This window comes from Lampris incognitus, chromosome 14 (assembly GCF_029633865.1).
Source record: "Lampris incognitus isolate fLamInc1 chromosome 14, fLamInc1.hap2, whole genome shotgun sequence".
NCBI classification, from domain to species: domain Eukaryota; kingdom Metazoa; phylum Chordata; class Actinopteri; order Lampriformes; family Lampridae; genus Lampris; species Lampris incognitus.
This window is the reverse complement of record NC_079224.1, coordinates 50,774,043-50,791,622: the sequence shown is the minus strand read 5'-3', so window position 1 is coordinate 50,791,622 and position 17,580 is coordinate 50,774,043. Positions and strand designations below refer to the sequence as shown.

The window sequence follows — 17,580 nt, the reverse complement described above, 5'->3', positions numbered from 1 at the left end:
TTCGATCCTTGGCTCCTCCTTGCAAAAAATGTGGTGTCCTTGAACAAGACATCTAAGCTCTAATTGGTCCCAATAAGCTGGTTGTTACCTTGCATGGTTGACACCGCCGTTGGTGTATGAGTTTGTGTGTACATTGTTAAACGTGAGGCATTCACTGATTGTAAAGCGCTTTGAGTGGCTGTTGCAGCTAGAAAGGTGCTATATGAATGCAATCATTTATATAAATACAATCATTTATATAAATACAATCCATTCATATAAATACAATAATTTATATCAATACAACCATTCATATAAATAGAATCCATTTACACACTTACACACCAACTGCTGCTAACGGTACAGGCGATTACAGGGTACATGATTGCAAACTTGGGGCACGGTGGCGCAGTGGTTAGCGCGGTCGCCTCACAGCAACCAGGTCGTGGGTTCGAGCCTCGGGGTAGTCCAACCTTGGGGGTCGTCCCGGGTCGTCCTCTGTGTGGAGTTTGCATGTTCTCCCCGTGTCTGTGTGGGTTTCCTCCGGGGGCTCCGGTTTCCTCTCACAGTCCAAACACATGCAGCTCAGGTGAATTGGCGGTACTAATTTGTCCCTTGGAATGAATGGGTGTGTGTGTGTGTGGGGGGGGGGGGCCCTGTGATGGCCTGGCAACCTGTCCAGGGTGTCTCCCCGACTGCCGCCCACTGGAATAGGCTCCAGCGTCCCTGAGGCCCCGGGAGCAGCGTGAGCGGTTAAGACAGTGGCTGGGGGGATGATTACACACTCGTGCCAACAGCCGCTCTTACCCCCAAGTTCCTCCCAGACACAGCTGGGCTGAAGAAACAACCATCTGGTTGAACTTGATGTTTAACATTTGTTTTTAAAAAACTTTCACTTTGTGATGTACAAGCAGTAGTAGCTCTGTTTGGAGCCAATCAGCTAGCAGTATTCTGCGTCCATGGCAACCAGATAAGAATGGGTTGAGGAAGTAGAACCTCAACAATTGAAGGAATGGCTCAGGCACAGATGAAAACCAAATGTCAACCAAAGCAGATTGTTCTGCTCTCTTAAGAACCTTAATAAGCAGTAATATTAACAAATTAAAGGCCACACTCATCTGCATATTAAAGCCAGTCAGGCAGCACAGTGTTTTATTATAACCATGGTAACCAGTGAAGTGATGGCATGCACAATGTTCCTATGCTGTGAAACATGATACCATCTAAACTGGCACTTCTAGGTTAGTCTGCTGGCTGACTGCACCTGCTCATGCTTCCATTCAAAGGTGGCTCAGCACTCTGCAGCCTCTCTATGCTGTTGTGTTGTGTTGTGTTGTGTTGTGTTGTGTTGTGTTGTGTTAGCTTTGCTGCTGCTCTGTACTGCAGAATGGCTTCAGAGAATGCTGCTGTCTGTTCCTAATGGGTGATGTGTCATTCTGTCCTGTTTTATTGATGAGTTCAAGCGTCATGACTTTTAAAGGACTCTCGTACTGCAGGAGGAAGCCGAGGGGAGTCACTGGTGTTACTTGGTCTTGAGAAGGTGTGAGCAGAAAAAAAGTTAAGCTTCATGAAGGAGAAAAATCTCTACATCAGTTATACAGAGCGTGTATTGAATTGCACAGCTCCAACATGTGACCAGCAGTCGGACTCCAGACGAGGTCATATGATGAAAAACAGTCAGCAACATGACGTCAGTATACATAAACTTAAAAAAAACACTTCAAACTTGGGTATTTCTTTTGTACTTTAGTGCTACTTCACTACTATGTAGGTACTGTGACTAAACATCCTGTTAAACCAGTAGACCAGTCAGTCAGAACACCTTGATGTCTGCTGTCTGCTGCCATGGAAACTAGTAGATCAGTCAGTCAGAATACCTTGATGTCTGCTGTCTGCAGCCATGGAAACCAGTAGATCAGTCAGTCAGAATACCTTGATGTCTGCTGTCTGCTGCCATGGAAACCAGTAGATCAGTCAGTCAGAATACCTTGATGTCTGCTGTCTGCTGCCATGGAAACTAGTAGATCAGTCAGTCAGAATACCTTGATGTCTGCTGTCTGCAGCCATGGAAACCAGTAGATCAGTCAGTCAGAATACCTTGATGTCTGCTGTCTGCAGCCATGGAAACCAGTAGATCAGTCAGTCAGAATACCTTGATGTCTGCTGTCTGCAGCCATGGAAACCAGTAGATCAGTCAGTCAGAATACCTTGATATCTGCTGTCTGCAGCCATGGAAACCAGTAGATCAGTCAGTCAGAATACCTTGATGTCTGCTGTCTGCTGCCATGGAAACCAGTAGATCAGTCAGTCAGAATACCTTGATGTCTGCTGTCTGCTGCCATGGAAACCAGTAGATCAGTCAGTCAGAATACCTTGATGTCTGCTGTCTGCAGCCATGGAAACCAGTAGATCAGTCAGTCAGAATACCTTGATGTCTGCTGTCTGCAGCCATGGAAACCAGTAGATCAGTCAGTCAGAATACCTTGATGTCTGCTGTCTGCAGCCATGGAAACCAGTAGATCAGTCAGTCAGAATACCTTGATGTCTGCTGTCTGCAGCCATGGAAACCAGTAGATCAGTCAGTCAGAATACCTTGATGTCTGCTCTCTGCAGCCATGGAAACTAGTAGATCAGTCAGTCAGAATACCTTGATGTCTGCTGTCTGCAGCCATGGGAAGGAGTTTAACTCTTTGTGTTGTGTTAGAAATCCTGTTGAAAACAAGGCATCGCGTCAGTGTGTGTTCTGTTTATTTATGCCTTAATGAGGTTGTGATCCCTCCAACCCCTCTTAAGTACATCCACTTACTTTCTGACATCAGCCTCCTGTTCATCTACAGACTTCCGTGGAATTCAGTCGAGAATTAAGCATCACCAGTTCATGGAATGGCTGTAAGTAAAATGAAAACATGGACATTTTCTAACAGGATCTGTATCTCTGAACTCCTCAGGTCTATCAGTAATAATACCTCAGCTCTGTCAGTAATAATACCTCAGGTCTCTCGGTAATAATACCAGTCTCTTGCTAAATCTCTGGCCTCTGCACTTTAACACTTTGTGTTTCAATAAATAACTTACCAAACTCATTTAGCAGTGTGGTTTCCTTGTTAAAGGGTAATTCCATTACTTTTAAACCTGGGCCCTATTTTCCCATTATTTGGGGTCTAAATGACTATGACTACTACTACTACTACTACTACTACTACTACTACTACTACTACAATGTTCGGCAGCTTCCGTTAGGGGGCGCCACAGCGGATCATCCGATTCCGCCTCTCCCTGTCCTCTGCGTCTTCCTCTGTCACACCAGCTGCCTGCATGTCCTCTCTCACCACATCCATAAACCTCCTCTTTGGCCTTCCCCTTTTCCTCTTCCCTGGCAGCTCCATATTCAGCACTATATATTCAATAATATATGTTGGGGTCTAAATGGCTAATGGGGCTTTTTTTGGGGGGGGATTTGGATGCAATGTAATTGTTTGGAGCAATTGTGCGTGTCAAAGTAGGTCCACTAAAACGTCTAGTTTTTGCCACTGACAGGCTCAGATTGTTATTATAAGTGTCTGACAACATTATGGAAAGGATCCCTACAGTGATGGACCTCTTTCTTTACGTTTCGCTTCTTCTGGTCTCTGTTGTAACATCCTTTTCACTGTTGCTATTATTTGCATGTGAGGCTGTGGTTTGTTTACTAAAGAAGTCACACCGAATCCTATCAGAGTTTACTATTCATTTGAGGTAGCATAGCCTGAGACATGGAGGAACTGCTAGCAATAATTTATTTTCAAAGTCACGGCTGAATATTTAGGTGATTTTGACAATGTTGATGTGGCACTTGAATTCGATGGGCACCTGTATTTATTTGAGCCACAGTATACAGATGAAGTGCTCCTAAGCTTATCCTTATCCATCTGTCAAGGCTGAGCTCATTCGCCACATCCAGGTGTCCTCTGATGAAGAACTGGACTGCCTGGATTTCTGGAAAAGGCATGCAAAAGTCTTCCCAAGGCTCTATCTTGTGGCTACGAGAGTGCTCGCTGTTCCTGCCACCGGTGCACCAGTGGAGAGGGTATTTAGTCACGGAGGCCTTAAAATGCGCCCTCACCGAGCTAGGCTTACTGCAACAATACTGTCAAGCTTGATCTTTTTGAAATGTAACCATTCTGAAATGTAACTATTTGAAATGTAACCGTGTTTTGTGGCCCATACCCAGTGTATTAAGAGAAGAAGGCCAACCAGTCTGGTCTTATCACAGGCTTTATCGTTGTAATTGTTTTATTATATTATTTATTATTGTTAAATATGTTGTTCTTGGCAAATTATCTGTCACCATGGTTGGGGTCAGTTCACTTTCAATTCACAATTTCTCTTCAAAATTTAAACACGGAAAAATGTTAAGCATGAGAAGGTTGTGCTACCCAGCCAATAAGTAAATTACTGATAATCGATGCTCTTTGATAATTGATGCTCAACACAGATGAACAACACCATGTATCCTGGTGTGCAGAAGAAAAAATAACAAAAATGTTGCAAAATACAGTTATTAACTTTAAAAGAAAGATTTCATTATTTTTGTTGTTGTTGTTGTGTTTTTTTGTTTAAAGTGATCATGTACCGAACAACTAATCAATGCTGATACTGTAGGCTAATAGATAAAGGAGTGATGATAATGCAGTACATGCTTTGAATTCCTCAGATATAGCAATGCAGTGTTCTAAGCAGACCGGATGGCATGCAGCAGTTGATAGAATACTCATTACATGCACAAGAGACTTTAGATTTGACTTGGACTTGTGACCAAAGACTTGAGACTTGACTTGGACTCTGGCTCAAAGACTTGAGACTTGATGTGGACTTGTGACCAAAGACTTGAGACTTGACTTGGACTTGCCCCTCAAAGACTTGACTTGAATTAGACTTGCAAAAAATAACTTGTGACCAAAAACTTGAGGCTTGACTTAGACTCTAGCTCAAAGACTTTAGACTTGACTTGGACTTGTGACCAAAGACTTGAGACTTGACGTGGACTTGTGACCAAAGACTTGAGACTTGACTTAGACTCTAGCTGAAAAACTTGAGACTTGACTTGGACTTGTGACCAAAGACTTGAGACTTGACTTGGACTTGCCCCTCTGGGATTGCCCAAAGCTCCTGGATTTCTGGAAGAATGTCCAGAAGGAGATTGAACAGGTTTTGGGTATAAACTTTAACCTAGATCCAGGTGTACTCCCTGATAATATGACAGAGAGTGTCTTAAATTCTTTATTGAGAATTCTGCTTTTAATAGCAAAAAAATGATACAGTTTCCTGGTTGAAGCCACAGCCCCCACCCCCCCAGCATAACAGGGTCAAAATGTCTTCATCGTGGAGAAAACCACAGCAAGCTTACAGCTGAAAACAGACAGGTCTGCTGAAAGATGGTCACCATTAATGCAGGCAATGCCAGAACTTTAGTCACCTCTTCTTTTTGTTTTCACTGTATTTGTTTTTATTTGTATTTTTAGTGCTATTGCACTTGTTTCTTGCTTTCTCCTTTTCTTTTTTCCCAGGCGTAAGCATGTGCTATACAAGTGTATGTACTATGTAAATTATTGTTAAAACAAGTGTAATTGTATGCATAGTTCCTTAAAGTTTTAATTTCTTTGTGCTGTTTTGAATAAATGTGTTGAATAAAAATCAGTTAAAAAAACTATCACCAGAATTGAGAATTTAAAATGCACTTCCTTTACTTTTGGTGCAACTGGAAACTTAAAGAATTTTGTTCTCCATTGTTCAGCTTCATCTTCGGAGAGCGTGTCGACCTCCATGTCAGCCTGAGCGGCCAACTCTTACTTCGACGGGGAAAATGACCCCGGAAGTGTTCGCTGCTAAAGGTCACGGAGCTGTACCGTTGTCCACGTTGATTGACGCTGTGCCGCTCAGTCGCGCTGGTTTTAGTTTACGCCAGCCTGAAGCAGATTAATGATGAAGTTTGTGTGTCAGGAGCTGTGTCTGCTTTTTACAGCCAGCGTTTTTATTTCCGTGTTCTTTCCCGCCGCTGCCTGGGACTCAGACCTGGAGCTCTTTGATCTGGTGGAAGAAATCCCTCAGACGTTTTACGAGTTCCTGTCAGTGGGGCAGGTACCGCACAGTTTCCACCGCCCGGCTCATGTTGACAGGCTGTGCTGTGGTTCTTATTTCAAACTCTCCGCTAAGCAGCTAGTTAGCTAACCAGCCCGCTCCGCTAGCCAGCTAGCTCGCTGCTAATGCTAACGTGCAGCGGCTGTCGGCTCCTAGGTGCTGTGGAAGCAGCTGCTTTATTACATGTCGATAAGTAACCCGTCCTTCTTGTTGGGTTAGGGTTTATCACACAGTCCCGTCAAGTCTTCTAAATACAAACAACTCTCCCTCTGAAACAGACAGTGAAAGACTAGAACTGATTTTGAAGATACTCAGTAAACGGGAGATGAAATGTATTTTATATGATTACAGAACTGACCTCGTCGATGTGTATCTACAAGTGTAATGGGAGATCACTACAGCAGCCTACCTCTGGCCACCTCTGCTCTATGTTCAGAATGCTGTGTCGTCTGCACACGTGTGTATGTCTTACTGTTCTCTGTGCTGGCTGCAGGATGCCTCATCAGCAGAGATCAAGAAGGCATACCGCAGGCTGTCTCTGATTCTGCATCCAGACAAAAACAAGGATGACAATGCTGAAATACAGTTCAGACAGGTATCATCATCCTCTTCACATCTGCTCAAACAGTTACGTATTTCACTTGTGTGCGTTTAAGTAGTAGTGTATTATGACTAAAGTGATTGGAAGTCTCCTTCAAGCCAGGCTGATGCCACCAGCCCCCTAACTCAGGTTTTACATAACAGAACATGAATAGCAGCAATTCCCTGTTTCAGTCCTAATATTAATGTTTAGCTTAGAAAGACAAGTTTCCAGAACTCTCTCAGCAGTTTTTGTGCTGTTCAGTAGAAGGTGTCTGTACAGCCTGACTGGAAAGTTGGTTGCAATAGGAACAGACACTAAAAGAGTCAAGTCTATTTTATTTGTTTAGCACAATATCACAAATAGCAAATTTGCCTCTGGGGGCTTTACAGCAACACAACATCCTGTCCTTAGACCCTCGCATAGATAAGGAACAACTCCTTAAAAAAAAAAAGAGAGAGAGAGAGCCTACAGATGATACTCCATCAGCTACAGAGCCAAAGACATACTTGCCAGCAACAAACTGAGGGCATAAATATGGAGGCCTTGTGTTTTAATGTCATTTGGTTAGCGTTATCTTTGGTTCTTCACCATTCTGCGTGCAGCCCTGGCGGATAAATTAATGTCGCCCCATGTTAAGTTGGTTTTGACTAAGTAAATGATTGCTGTCTTCTGTATTGCAGTTGGTGGCCATCTACGAGGTACTGAAGGATGAGGAGAGGAGACAGAGGTTTGTTTGTTTTTTATTCAGTGCCAAACAGGGGAGCTGACATTATAACGTTGTAATGTTTGAATGAGTGTGTTGTTGTGTTGTGGCCTCAGGTATAATGATATCCTGATCAATGGTTTACCAGACTGGAGACAGCCAGTTTTCTACTACAGACGTGTCCGAAAGATGAGCAATGCGGAGCTTGCCTTCCTCCTCTTCCTCATCCTCACTGTGGGTCACTATGCCGTCATCTGGTCCATCTATCTGGAGAAACAGCTGGTGAGATGACCAGTCAGTAAAGATCAGACCAGCATGATCTGGGTCAGACATTATAGCTTTTGATCTGACTAGCTGATGGTCTATGTTGGTTGAAGACCAACAGAGCTTTGAACCAGTTCAGTGTTTGTACTGGGACATATTCTGCTACTGGGATTTGGGGGGGACTTTAATCCTAGTTCCATATTCATCCAAGTTTTGGTCCAGTTAAGGAAATCTGTCCTAAGTTCTTAAAATATTTTATAAGTATATATTTTGTGTCAACTTGTTTTAGTCTCGCAACGTCTCTCTTTCAGCGAGTCTGAACCCCATCGGAGTCTGCTCCTAATTCATGGTCTAGAATTAGGATACAGGGGTACTGAGCTTCTCTGTCTTGTTCAGGATGAGCTGCTAACTAAGAAGAAGAAGGAGAAAAAGAAGAAGTTAAATTCCAAACCCACAGAGGAGCTGAGGTGTGCTGTTCAGGAGAGGAGTGACAGGTTGGTTAAAAACATTGGATTCCTCCAAGTGTCCAACCTGTGTCTTTTCTGTCAGGTAACTCCCACCCCCAACCTTCAATGGATTCCCATTTGATATTATACGTATATACTCTATATGCAGAACTATGTCTTATGCAACTTAAAATCATGTGGTAACAACCAGCATCATAGAGCCCCATACCCCAATTACAAAACAGTAAAACAGGCACATAATGCTGTCAAATGCAAACGGAAAAAAGCTTCATAGCACAGCCACAACAGCCAGTGACAGTTCACATCCACAGCAAAGTGTCAGCAGCGACCATTTAAGGATTAAACTACCGAGACTGATCAATATGTCTCTGGGCTGCAGAAGATTTGGCAGTGATCTGTCTGTCTGTCCATCTGTCTTATCTATCTATCTATCTGTCTTATCTATCTATCTATCTATCTATCTATCTATCTATCTATCTATCTATCTATCTATCTATCTATCTATCTATCTATCTATCTATCTATCTATTGCTCTATCTGCCTATCGATCGATCTATCTATCTATTGCTCTATCTGTGTATATCTATTCAATTCAATTCAATATGTGCTTTATTGGCATGACATACGTTTGTGTACACATTGCCAAAGCATGTAAAACAACAACAACACAATACAACAATGATTATAATAATAACAGCAACAACAACAATGATTATGATATTAAACAACAACACAATACAACAATGATTATAATAATAACAGCAACAACAACAATGATTATGATATTAAACAACAACAGTGGCAATAGGTGTCATCACCCACTGTCTCTCAGGTTGTGGCAAGATAATATAAATCTTGCTGCAATGCTCGCCGCTGCCCCCCTCCCAGGACCACCCGCAGCTTACCTGTGTCCTCCATGACCTGCTACTCTGGAATCACATGTTCCAGCTCCTGGACAAAAGCCCGGCGCTGTTTTTCACATGTTTCACATTTAAGGAGGAAGTGCCCCTCTGTCTCCACCTCATCTGTCATGCACTGACCACATGATCGTTGCTCTTTTGGCAACCACGTCTTTTTGTGTCTCCCCTTTTCAATGGCTAGACTGTGGTCACTGAGCCTGTATTTGGTGAGGGTCTGTCACTGCTTCCTGTCTCTGACAGTTAAGAGATGTTCTTCCAGATCATAGTTTGTTTTTAGGGCCCGATAGACTTCTAGTTTGTTTTGAGTTTTGATTTCAGCGTTCCAATGTTTCACATAATTGTTTTTGCTTTGTTTTATAGCTGATTTATCGTAATCTTTGTTTGTTTTATAGTCTGATTTATCCTCATGTTGATTTGTTTTATAGCTGATTTATCCTCATGTTGGTTTGTTTTATAGTCTGATTTATCGTAATCTTTGTTTGGAATGCAGTGCTGGCCTGAGGTTTGTTGGTCTTAGTGTTTGTTAAAGGGTTAGTGAGTCTCAGAGCCAGCTGCTTCAGGGGACTCTTTTCGGGGTTCAGTTCTTGGGTTTTCAGAGCTTTAAAGTGCAATGTATTTGTTGGGCTTGTATGTAAGTGCATCCAGAAATTTAGAGATCTTTTTTGTACATTTATCAATAATGGAAACCGACCTAATTCTGCCCTACATGCGTTGTTTGGTGTTTTCCTTTGTATTTTCAGAATCATTCTACAGAATCCAGCATGTAGGGTTTCTGCAGGATGCTTGTCCCATCTAGTGTAGCTGGAAAGACTGAGTGGACCCCATACCTCACTTCCATATAGTGCAATGGGCAGAATTACACTATCAAACAGTTTGCACCAGATGGAGATTGGTATATCAATGTTAAAGAATTTATTTTTAATTGCATATAGAGCTCTGCCAGCTTTTTGTTTTAGGTTATTCACTGCCCTACTGAAACTCCCCGATGCTGTAATAATTAGACCAAGGTAAGTATACTGCATCGTATGCTCTAAGGTGATGCTACCTAGAGTCAACTGGTATCTAGTTTCCTGACATCTGGGCTTCTTCTGTAAGATCATTACTTTTGTCTTTTTTGGATTGATTGCCAGGGCCCAGTGCTGGCAATAGTCCTCAAGCAGGTCTAGTAGTTGTTGCAGCCCAGCTGCGGTTGGTGACAACAAAACTAGATCATCTCCATAAAGCAAAAATTTCACTTCCATGTCATACAGGGGGAGACCTGGGGCTGCAGACTGTTCCAGCTGCACCGCCAGCTCGTTAATATATATATATTAAACAGTGTCGGGCTAAGTTCACAGCCCTGTCTCACCCCTCTATTCTGAGTGAAGAACTCAGTGTGTTTGTCTCCAATCTTAACTACACATTTGTTGTCCGAATACATTGACTTTATGTCATACACTTTACCCCCTACACCACTTTGTAAAAGTTTATAGTATAGTCCTTCATGCCAAATAGAGTCGAAAGCTTTTTTGAAGTCAATAAAACAAGCAAATATTTTTCCGTTTTTGGTTTGATTCACATTTTCATTTATGAGGGTGTGTAGGGTGTAAATATGGTCCGTAGTCCGGTGATTTGGGAGGAAGCCAATTTGACCTTTGCTCAGGACATTGTGTTCGTTAAGGAGGGTTAGAATTCGATTGTTCAAAATGCTATTAAACACCTTCCCCAGACTACTGCTCACACAAATGCCTCTGAAATTATTAGGATCCAATTTGTCTCCATTTTTATGAATAGGAGTTATAAGCCCTTTGCTCCAGATGTCAGGAAAAATCCCGAACTTAGAAGGATGGTGAACAATTTGAGTACTGCCCTTTGCAGCTCAGGGGTGCTGTTTTTAAGCATCTCGCTTCTGATGCTGTCAAGGCCACAAGCTTTATTGGGTTTTAAGGATTTGAGCTTCTGTGCCAATTCTTCTTGTGTTATTGGAAAATCCAGTGGGTTTTGGTTGTCTTTTATAGTGCATTCGAGCAACTGTAATTTCTGTTTGATCAGGTTGTAATTGGAATTTGAGTGTTCTTGTTGGATTTCCGAATAGATATGTTCAAAATGACTTTTCCAAATTTCTCCATTTTGGATAGGCAGGTCTTGTGGTTTTGTAGTGCTCAAATTATTCCACATTTCACAGAATTGGTTTTGATTCAGGGAATTTTCTATTTCCTGTAGGGTTCTATCCACATGGCTTTGTTTTTTCATTCTTAATGTGTGTTTATATAGTTGTAATGTTTCGCTATATTTCTTTCTTATATCCATATCTTGAGGTTGGTAGTGTTTCAGGTTTGACAATTTACGCAGTTCTTATATTTTTACAATCATGGTCAAACCATTTTACATTTTCAGATTGTTTCTTTTTTCTGTTGTTGGTCCTTGGTAGGACCATGTTTGCTGCCGTCTGAAAGATATAATAGATTTCACTGACAGCTTGGTTGGTACTGTCCTTATTAGTTTCAAACGGTTTGTTAATGAAGTTGGTAATCATATTAAGTAATTTGGGTGAATTCAGGATATTGATAAATTTTTCTGCTCTGTCTGGAGCCCATCTGTAGGTCTTATTAATTTTGAACAGCTTGCTGGGCTCCTCTATAGGCATTTGAGTCAGGTTAATAGTTTTGAGGAAAATCATAATTTGGTTATGGTCAGAAAGAGGAGTTTGTTGTCTGACAGTGAATGCGTTGAAGGAGGTTATTGCATAGTCAACTACACTAGCTCCAAGACCTGAACAACATGTGAACCTTCCCAAATAGTCTCCTCTGATCCTACCGTTAAGCGTGTACGGGCCAGAGGCGCAACAGAGGTGCACTAGCTCCTTACCAGCCTTGTTCACAGTACAGTCGAGGGAGCTCCTTTTAATGAGCTCCGCACAGCAGCACATTTCCCTGGGCCTGGAAAAGGCTTACCTCTTCATGGAGGTTACTCAGGAAATCCTCATCATAATATGGGGATTCAGTTGGGGGAGAATGTAGAGCACAGAGATAGATATCTTTGTTTGATATGCCAATTTTATTGCTGAGTTTTAGCCAGCAGTGGAATGTTCCAATTTTAATTTTTGAAATGTGGTTGGCTAAATATCCTCTGTACCAAATCAAAATACCTCCGGAGTCTCGTCCACGATGTACTGAGTTAAGTTTATTTGATTGAATAATTATTTCTTTGTAATCTGAGGGACAGTGGGTGGTTATGTCTTTATGACACCAGGTTTCAGTTAATATGACTATGTCGACATTTTCGATGTTTTTTAAGAAGTCGGGTCTCTACTCTTCATCCCAAAGGAAGATGAGAAGAGACCCTGCATGTTCCAACAAGAGACAGAAAAAGAACGCAGGAAAAGAAAATATACAATGAGTCTCTTTTGTGAGACAGAGAATTATCAAGTTACAGTGGAAGAAGACATATATAAAATATCATGATAACTCTTACCAAATACCTCACTATCGATATTGTGGGCATTATTATACACACCCAGAGCCAAATCAATCTGTCTATCTATCTGTCTCTTGTCTATCTATATATCTATCTATTGCTCTCTCTGTCTGTCTATCTGTCTGTCTATAGCTATCTGTCTATCTGTGTCTGTCTGTCAGTCAATATACAAATGTATCATTATGTGTGTTCAGTATAAATTGCTGTGTACTGTATAGATAAACCCTAGACATTTTACTGTATGGTTTACATGATATCATCACTATCTCATATGATATACTATGTACCCTATTACACACTATTGTACCAGCATCACAATCATGTGTATTGGCCATGTAGGTTTGCACTACATGGAATGTGACTCTGGTGTCGTGGCTCTCTGTGTACTTAACATAGAATAACAACACTACAACACAACAGTCTTCACATATATACACAAGGACTGATTTATACAGGTGTAATAAGAGGTGATAAGGTGCAGTGGTGCAGAGAATATATCAGAGATGCTGAAATACATCTTAGCAGCTTACTGACATACATGCCTGAGGTAGATGGACATGACAGTGTACCAGTATAAATACAATGTACAGTATATTCATGTGTGTATACAGTGCATCCGGAAAGTATTCACACCCCTTCACTTTCCCCACATTTTGTTGTGTTACAGCCTTATTCCAAAATGGATTAAATTCCTTTTTTTCCTCATCAATCTACATACAATACCCCATAATGACAAAAATTAAAAACGGTTTTGTAGAAACTTTTGCAAATGTATTAAAAATAAAAAACTGAAATATTGCATAAGTATTCACAGCCTTTACTCAGTACTTGGTTGAGGCACCCTTGGCAGTGATTACAACCTCAAGTCTTCTTGGGTATGAAGCTACAAGCTTGGCACACCTATATTTGGGGTATTTCTCCAATTCTTCTCTGCAGATCCTCTCGAGCTCTGTAAGGTTAGATGGGGAGCGTCACTGCACAGCTATTTTCAGGTCTTTCCAGAGATGTTCAATGGGGTTCAAGTCTGGGCTCTGGCTGGGCCACTCAAGGACATTCACAGACTTGTCCTGAAGCCACTCCGTCGTTGTCTTGGCTGTGTGCTTAAGGTCGTTGTCGTGTTGAAAGGTAAACCTTCGCCCCAGTCTGAGGTCCTGAGTGCTCTGGAGCAGGTTTTCATCAAGGATCTCTCTGTATTTTGCTCCATTCATCTTTCCCTCGATCCTGACTAGTCTCCCAGTTCCTGCCGCTGAAGAACATCCCCACAGCATGATGCTGCCACCACCATGCTTCACTGTAGGGATGGTATTAGCAAGGTGATGAGAGGTGCCTGGTTTCCTCCAGACGTGATGTTTGGCATTCAGGCCAAAGAGTTCAATCTTGGTTTCATCAGACCAGAGAATCTTGTTTCTCATGGTCTGAGAGTCCTTCAGGTGCTTTCTGGCAAACTCCAAGTGGGCTGTCATGTGCCTTTTTCTGAGCAGAGGCTTCCTTCTGACCACTCTACCATAAAGGCCTGATTGGTGGAGTGCTGCAGAGATGGTTGTCCTTCTGGAAGGTTCTCCCATCTCCACAGAGGAACGCTGGAGCTCTGTCAGAGTGACCATCGGGTTCTTGGTCACCTCCCTGACCAAGGCCCTTCTCTCCCGATTGCTCAGTTTAGCTGGGTGGCCAGCTCAAGGAAGAGTCCTGGTGGATCCAAACTTCTTCCATTTACGAATGATGGCGACCACTGTGTGCTCTTCGGGACCTTCAAAGCTGTAGAAATGTTTTTGTACCCTTCCCCAGATCTGTGCCTCGATACAATCCTGTCTCGGAGGTCCACAGACAATTCCTTTGACTTCATGGCTTGGTTTCTGCTCTGACATGCACTGTCAACAGTGGGACCTTATGTAGACAGGTGTGTGCCTTTCCAAATCATGTCCAATCAATTGAATTTACTACGGGTGGACTCCAATCAAGATGTAGAAACATCTCAAGGATGATCAGTGGAAACAGGATGAACCTGAGCTCAATTTTGAGTGTCATAGCAAAGGGTGTGAATACTTATGTACATGCAATATTTCAGTTTTTTATTTTTAATACATTTGAAAAAAATTCTACAAAACATTTCTCACTTTGTCATTATGGGGTATTGTGTGTAGATTGATGAGAGAAAAAAAAGGAATTTTATCCATTTTGGAATAAGGCTGTAACATAACAAAATGTGGGGAAAGTGAAGGGGTGTGAATACTTTTCGGATGCACTGTATATAGATGTTTGTGTGTGTATACAGTATACAGCATATATATGTACACACATATACACATATATACACCTATATACATATACATATATAACTTTGTTTAAAGAAACACTCAATGGTTGGGAAAGTGCTCAACAAATAAGGAACAAAATAATCCAGATTATATACATGTACACACACACACCAAATAAGGAACAATAATCCAGATTATATACACACACACACACACGTGTGTGTGTGTATACAGTGCGTATATATATATATATATATATATATATATACACACACACACACATACACACATACATACATACATACATACATACATACATATACATATATAACTTTGTTTAAAGAAACACTCAACGGTTGGGAAAGTGCTCAACAAATAAGGATTATATATATGTGTACACACACACACACCAAACAAGGAACAATAATCCAGATTATATACATACATACACACACACACGCGCACACACACACATATATACACTACCGTTCAAAAGTTTGGGATCACCCAAACAATTTCGTGTTTTCCATGAAAAGTCACACTTATTCACCACCATATGTTGTGAAATGAATAGAAAATAGAGTCAAGACATTGACAAGGTTAGAAATAATGATTTGTATTTGAAATAAGATTTTTTTACATCAAACTTTGCTTTCGTCAAAGAATCCTCCATTTGCAGCAATTACAGCATTGCAGATCTTTGGCATTCTAGCTGTTAATTTGTTGAGGTAATCTGGAGAAATTGCACCCCACGCTTCCAGAAGCAGCTCCCACAAGTTGGATTGGTTGGATGGGCACTTCTTTGAGCAGATTGAGTTTCTGGAGCATCACATTTGTGGGGTCAATTAAACGCTCAAAATGGCCAGAAAAAGAGAACTTTCATCTGAAACTCGACAGTCTATTCTTGTTCTTAGAAATGAAGGCTATTCCATGCGAGAAATTGCTAAGAAATTGAAGATTTCCTACCTCGGTGTGTACTACTCCCTTCAGAGGACAGCACAAACAGGCTCTAACCAGAGTAGAAAAAGAAGTGGGAGGCCGCGTTGCACAACTGAGCAAGAAGATAAGTACATTAGAGTCTCTAGTTTGAGAAACAGACGCCTCACAGGTCCCCAACTGGCATCTTCATTAAATAGTACCTGTTAGAGCCTGTTTGTGCTGTCCTCTGAAGGGAGTAGTACACACCGGTGTAGGAAATCTTCAATTTCTTAGCAATTTCTCGCATGGAATAGACTTCATTTCTAAGAACAAGAATAGACTGTCGAGTTTCAGATGAAAGTTCTCTTTTTCTGGCCATTTTGAGCGTTTAATTGACCCCACAAATGTGATGCTCCAGAAACTCAATCTGCTCAAAGAAGTGCCCATCCAACCAATCCAACTTGTGGGAGCTGCTTCTGGAAGCGTGGGGTGCAATTTCTCCAGATTACCTCAACAAATTAACAGCTAGAATGCCAAAGATCTGCAATGCTGTAATTGCTGCAAATGGAGGATTCTTTGACGAAAGCAAAGTTTGATGTAAAAAAATCTTATTTCAAATACAAATCATTATTTCTAACCTTGTCAATGTCTTGACTCTATTTTCTATTCATTTCACAACATATGGTGGTGAATAAGTGTGACTTTTCATGGAAAACACGAAATTGTTTGGGTGATCCCAAACTTTTGAACGGTAGTGTACGTATATATACATATACGTATATATATGTATATACACTACCGTTCAAAAGTTTGGGATCACCCAAACAATTTTGTGTTTTCCATGAAAAGTCACACTTATTCACCACCATATGTTGTGAAATGAATAGAAAATAGAGTCAAGACATTGACAAGGTTAAAAATAATGATTTGTATTTGAAATAAGATTTTTTTTACATCAAACTTTGCTTTCGTCAAAGAATCCTCCATTTGCAGCAATTACAGCATTGCAGACCTTTGGCATTCTAGCTGTTAATTTGTTGAGGTAATCTGGAGAAGTTGCACCCCACGCTTCCAGAAGCAGCTCCCACAAGTTGGATTGGTTGGATGGGCACTTCTTGCGTACCATACGGTCAAGCTGCTCCCACAACAGCTCAATGGGGTTCAGATCTGGTGACTGCGCTGGCCACTCCATTACCGATAGAATACCAGCTGCCTGCTTCTGCTCTAAATAGTTCTTGCACAATTTGGAGGTGTGTTTAGGGTCATTGTCCTGTTGTAGGATGAAATTGGCTCCAATCAAGCGCTGTCCACTGGGTATGGCATGGCGTTGCAAAATGGAGTGATAGCCTTCCTTATTCAGAATCCCTTTTACCCTGTACAAATCTCCCACCTTACCAGCACCAAAGCAACCCCAGACCATCACATTACCTCCACCATGCTTAACAGATGGCGTCAGGCATTCTTCCAGCATCTTTTCATTTGTTCTGCGTCTCACAAACGTTCTTCTTTGTGATCCAAACACCTCAAACTTGGATTCATCCGTCCACAACACTTTTATCCAGTCTTCCTCTGTCCAATGTCTGTGTTCTTTTGCCCATCTTAATCTTTTTCTTTTATTGGTCAGTCTCAGATATGGCTTTTTCTTTGCCACTCTGCCCTGACGCCCAGAATCCCGCAGCCGCCTCTTCACTGTAGATGTTGACACTGGTGTTTTGCGGGTACTATTTAATGAAGATGCCAGTTGGGGACCTGTGAGGCGTCTGTTTCTCAAACTAGAGACTCTAATGTACTTATCTTCTTGCTCAGTTGTGCAACGCGGCCTCCCACTTCTTTTTCTACTCTGGTTAGAGCCTGTTTGTGCTGTCCTCTGAAGGGAGTAGTACACACCGGTGTAGGAAATCTTCAATTTCTTAGCAAT

The 17,580-nt window shown here is 41.6% G+C and overlaps 2 protein-coding genes across 3 annotated transcripts in view; both read left to right on the top strand.

The window, feature by feature from the left end:
* si:dkey-181m9.8 (E3 ubiquitin-protein ligase RNF31) overlaps window positions 1-2,844 on the top strand; it is an 81,388-nt gene extending 78,544 nt beyond the window's left edge. The window contains exon 19 of the mRNA XM_056293956.1: window positions 2,817-2,844. Within this exon, the coding sequence (XP_056149931.1) occupies window positions 2,817-2,844 (28 nt within the window). The remainder of the gene's footprint in view (window positions 1-2,816) is intronic.
* A 3,015-nt stretch (window positions 2,845-5,859) lies between these two features.
* The window catches only part of dnajc1 (DnaJ (Hsp40) homolog, subfamily C, member 1), a 54,590-nt gene continuing 42,869 nt past the window's right edge, over window positions 5,860-17,580 (top strand). For both annotated transcript variants that reach the window (XM_056293272.1, XM_056293273.1), the window contains exons 1-5: window positions 5,860-6,096; window positions 6,590-6,691; window positions 7,360-7,406; window positions 7,499-7,664; window positions 8,043-8,140. In XM_056293272.1, the coding sequence (XP_056149247.1) occupies window positions 5,938-6,096; window positions 6,590-6,691; window positions 7,360-7,406; window positions 7,499-7,664; window positions 8,043-8,140 (572 nt within the window). In that variant the 5' untranslated portion in view covers window positions 5,860-5,937. The remainder of the gene's footprint in view (window positions 6,097-6,589; window positions 6,692-7,359; window positions 7,407-7,498; window positions 7,665-8,042; window positions 8,141-17,580) is intronic.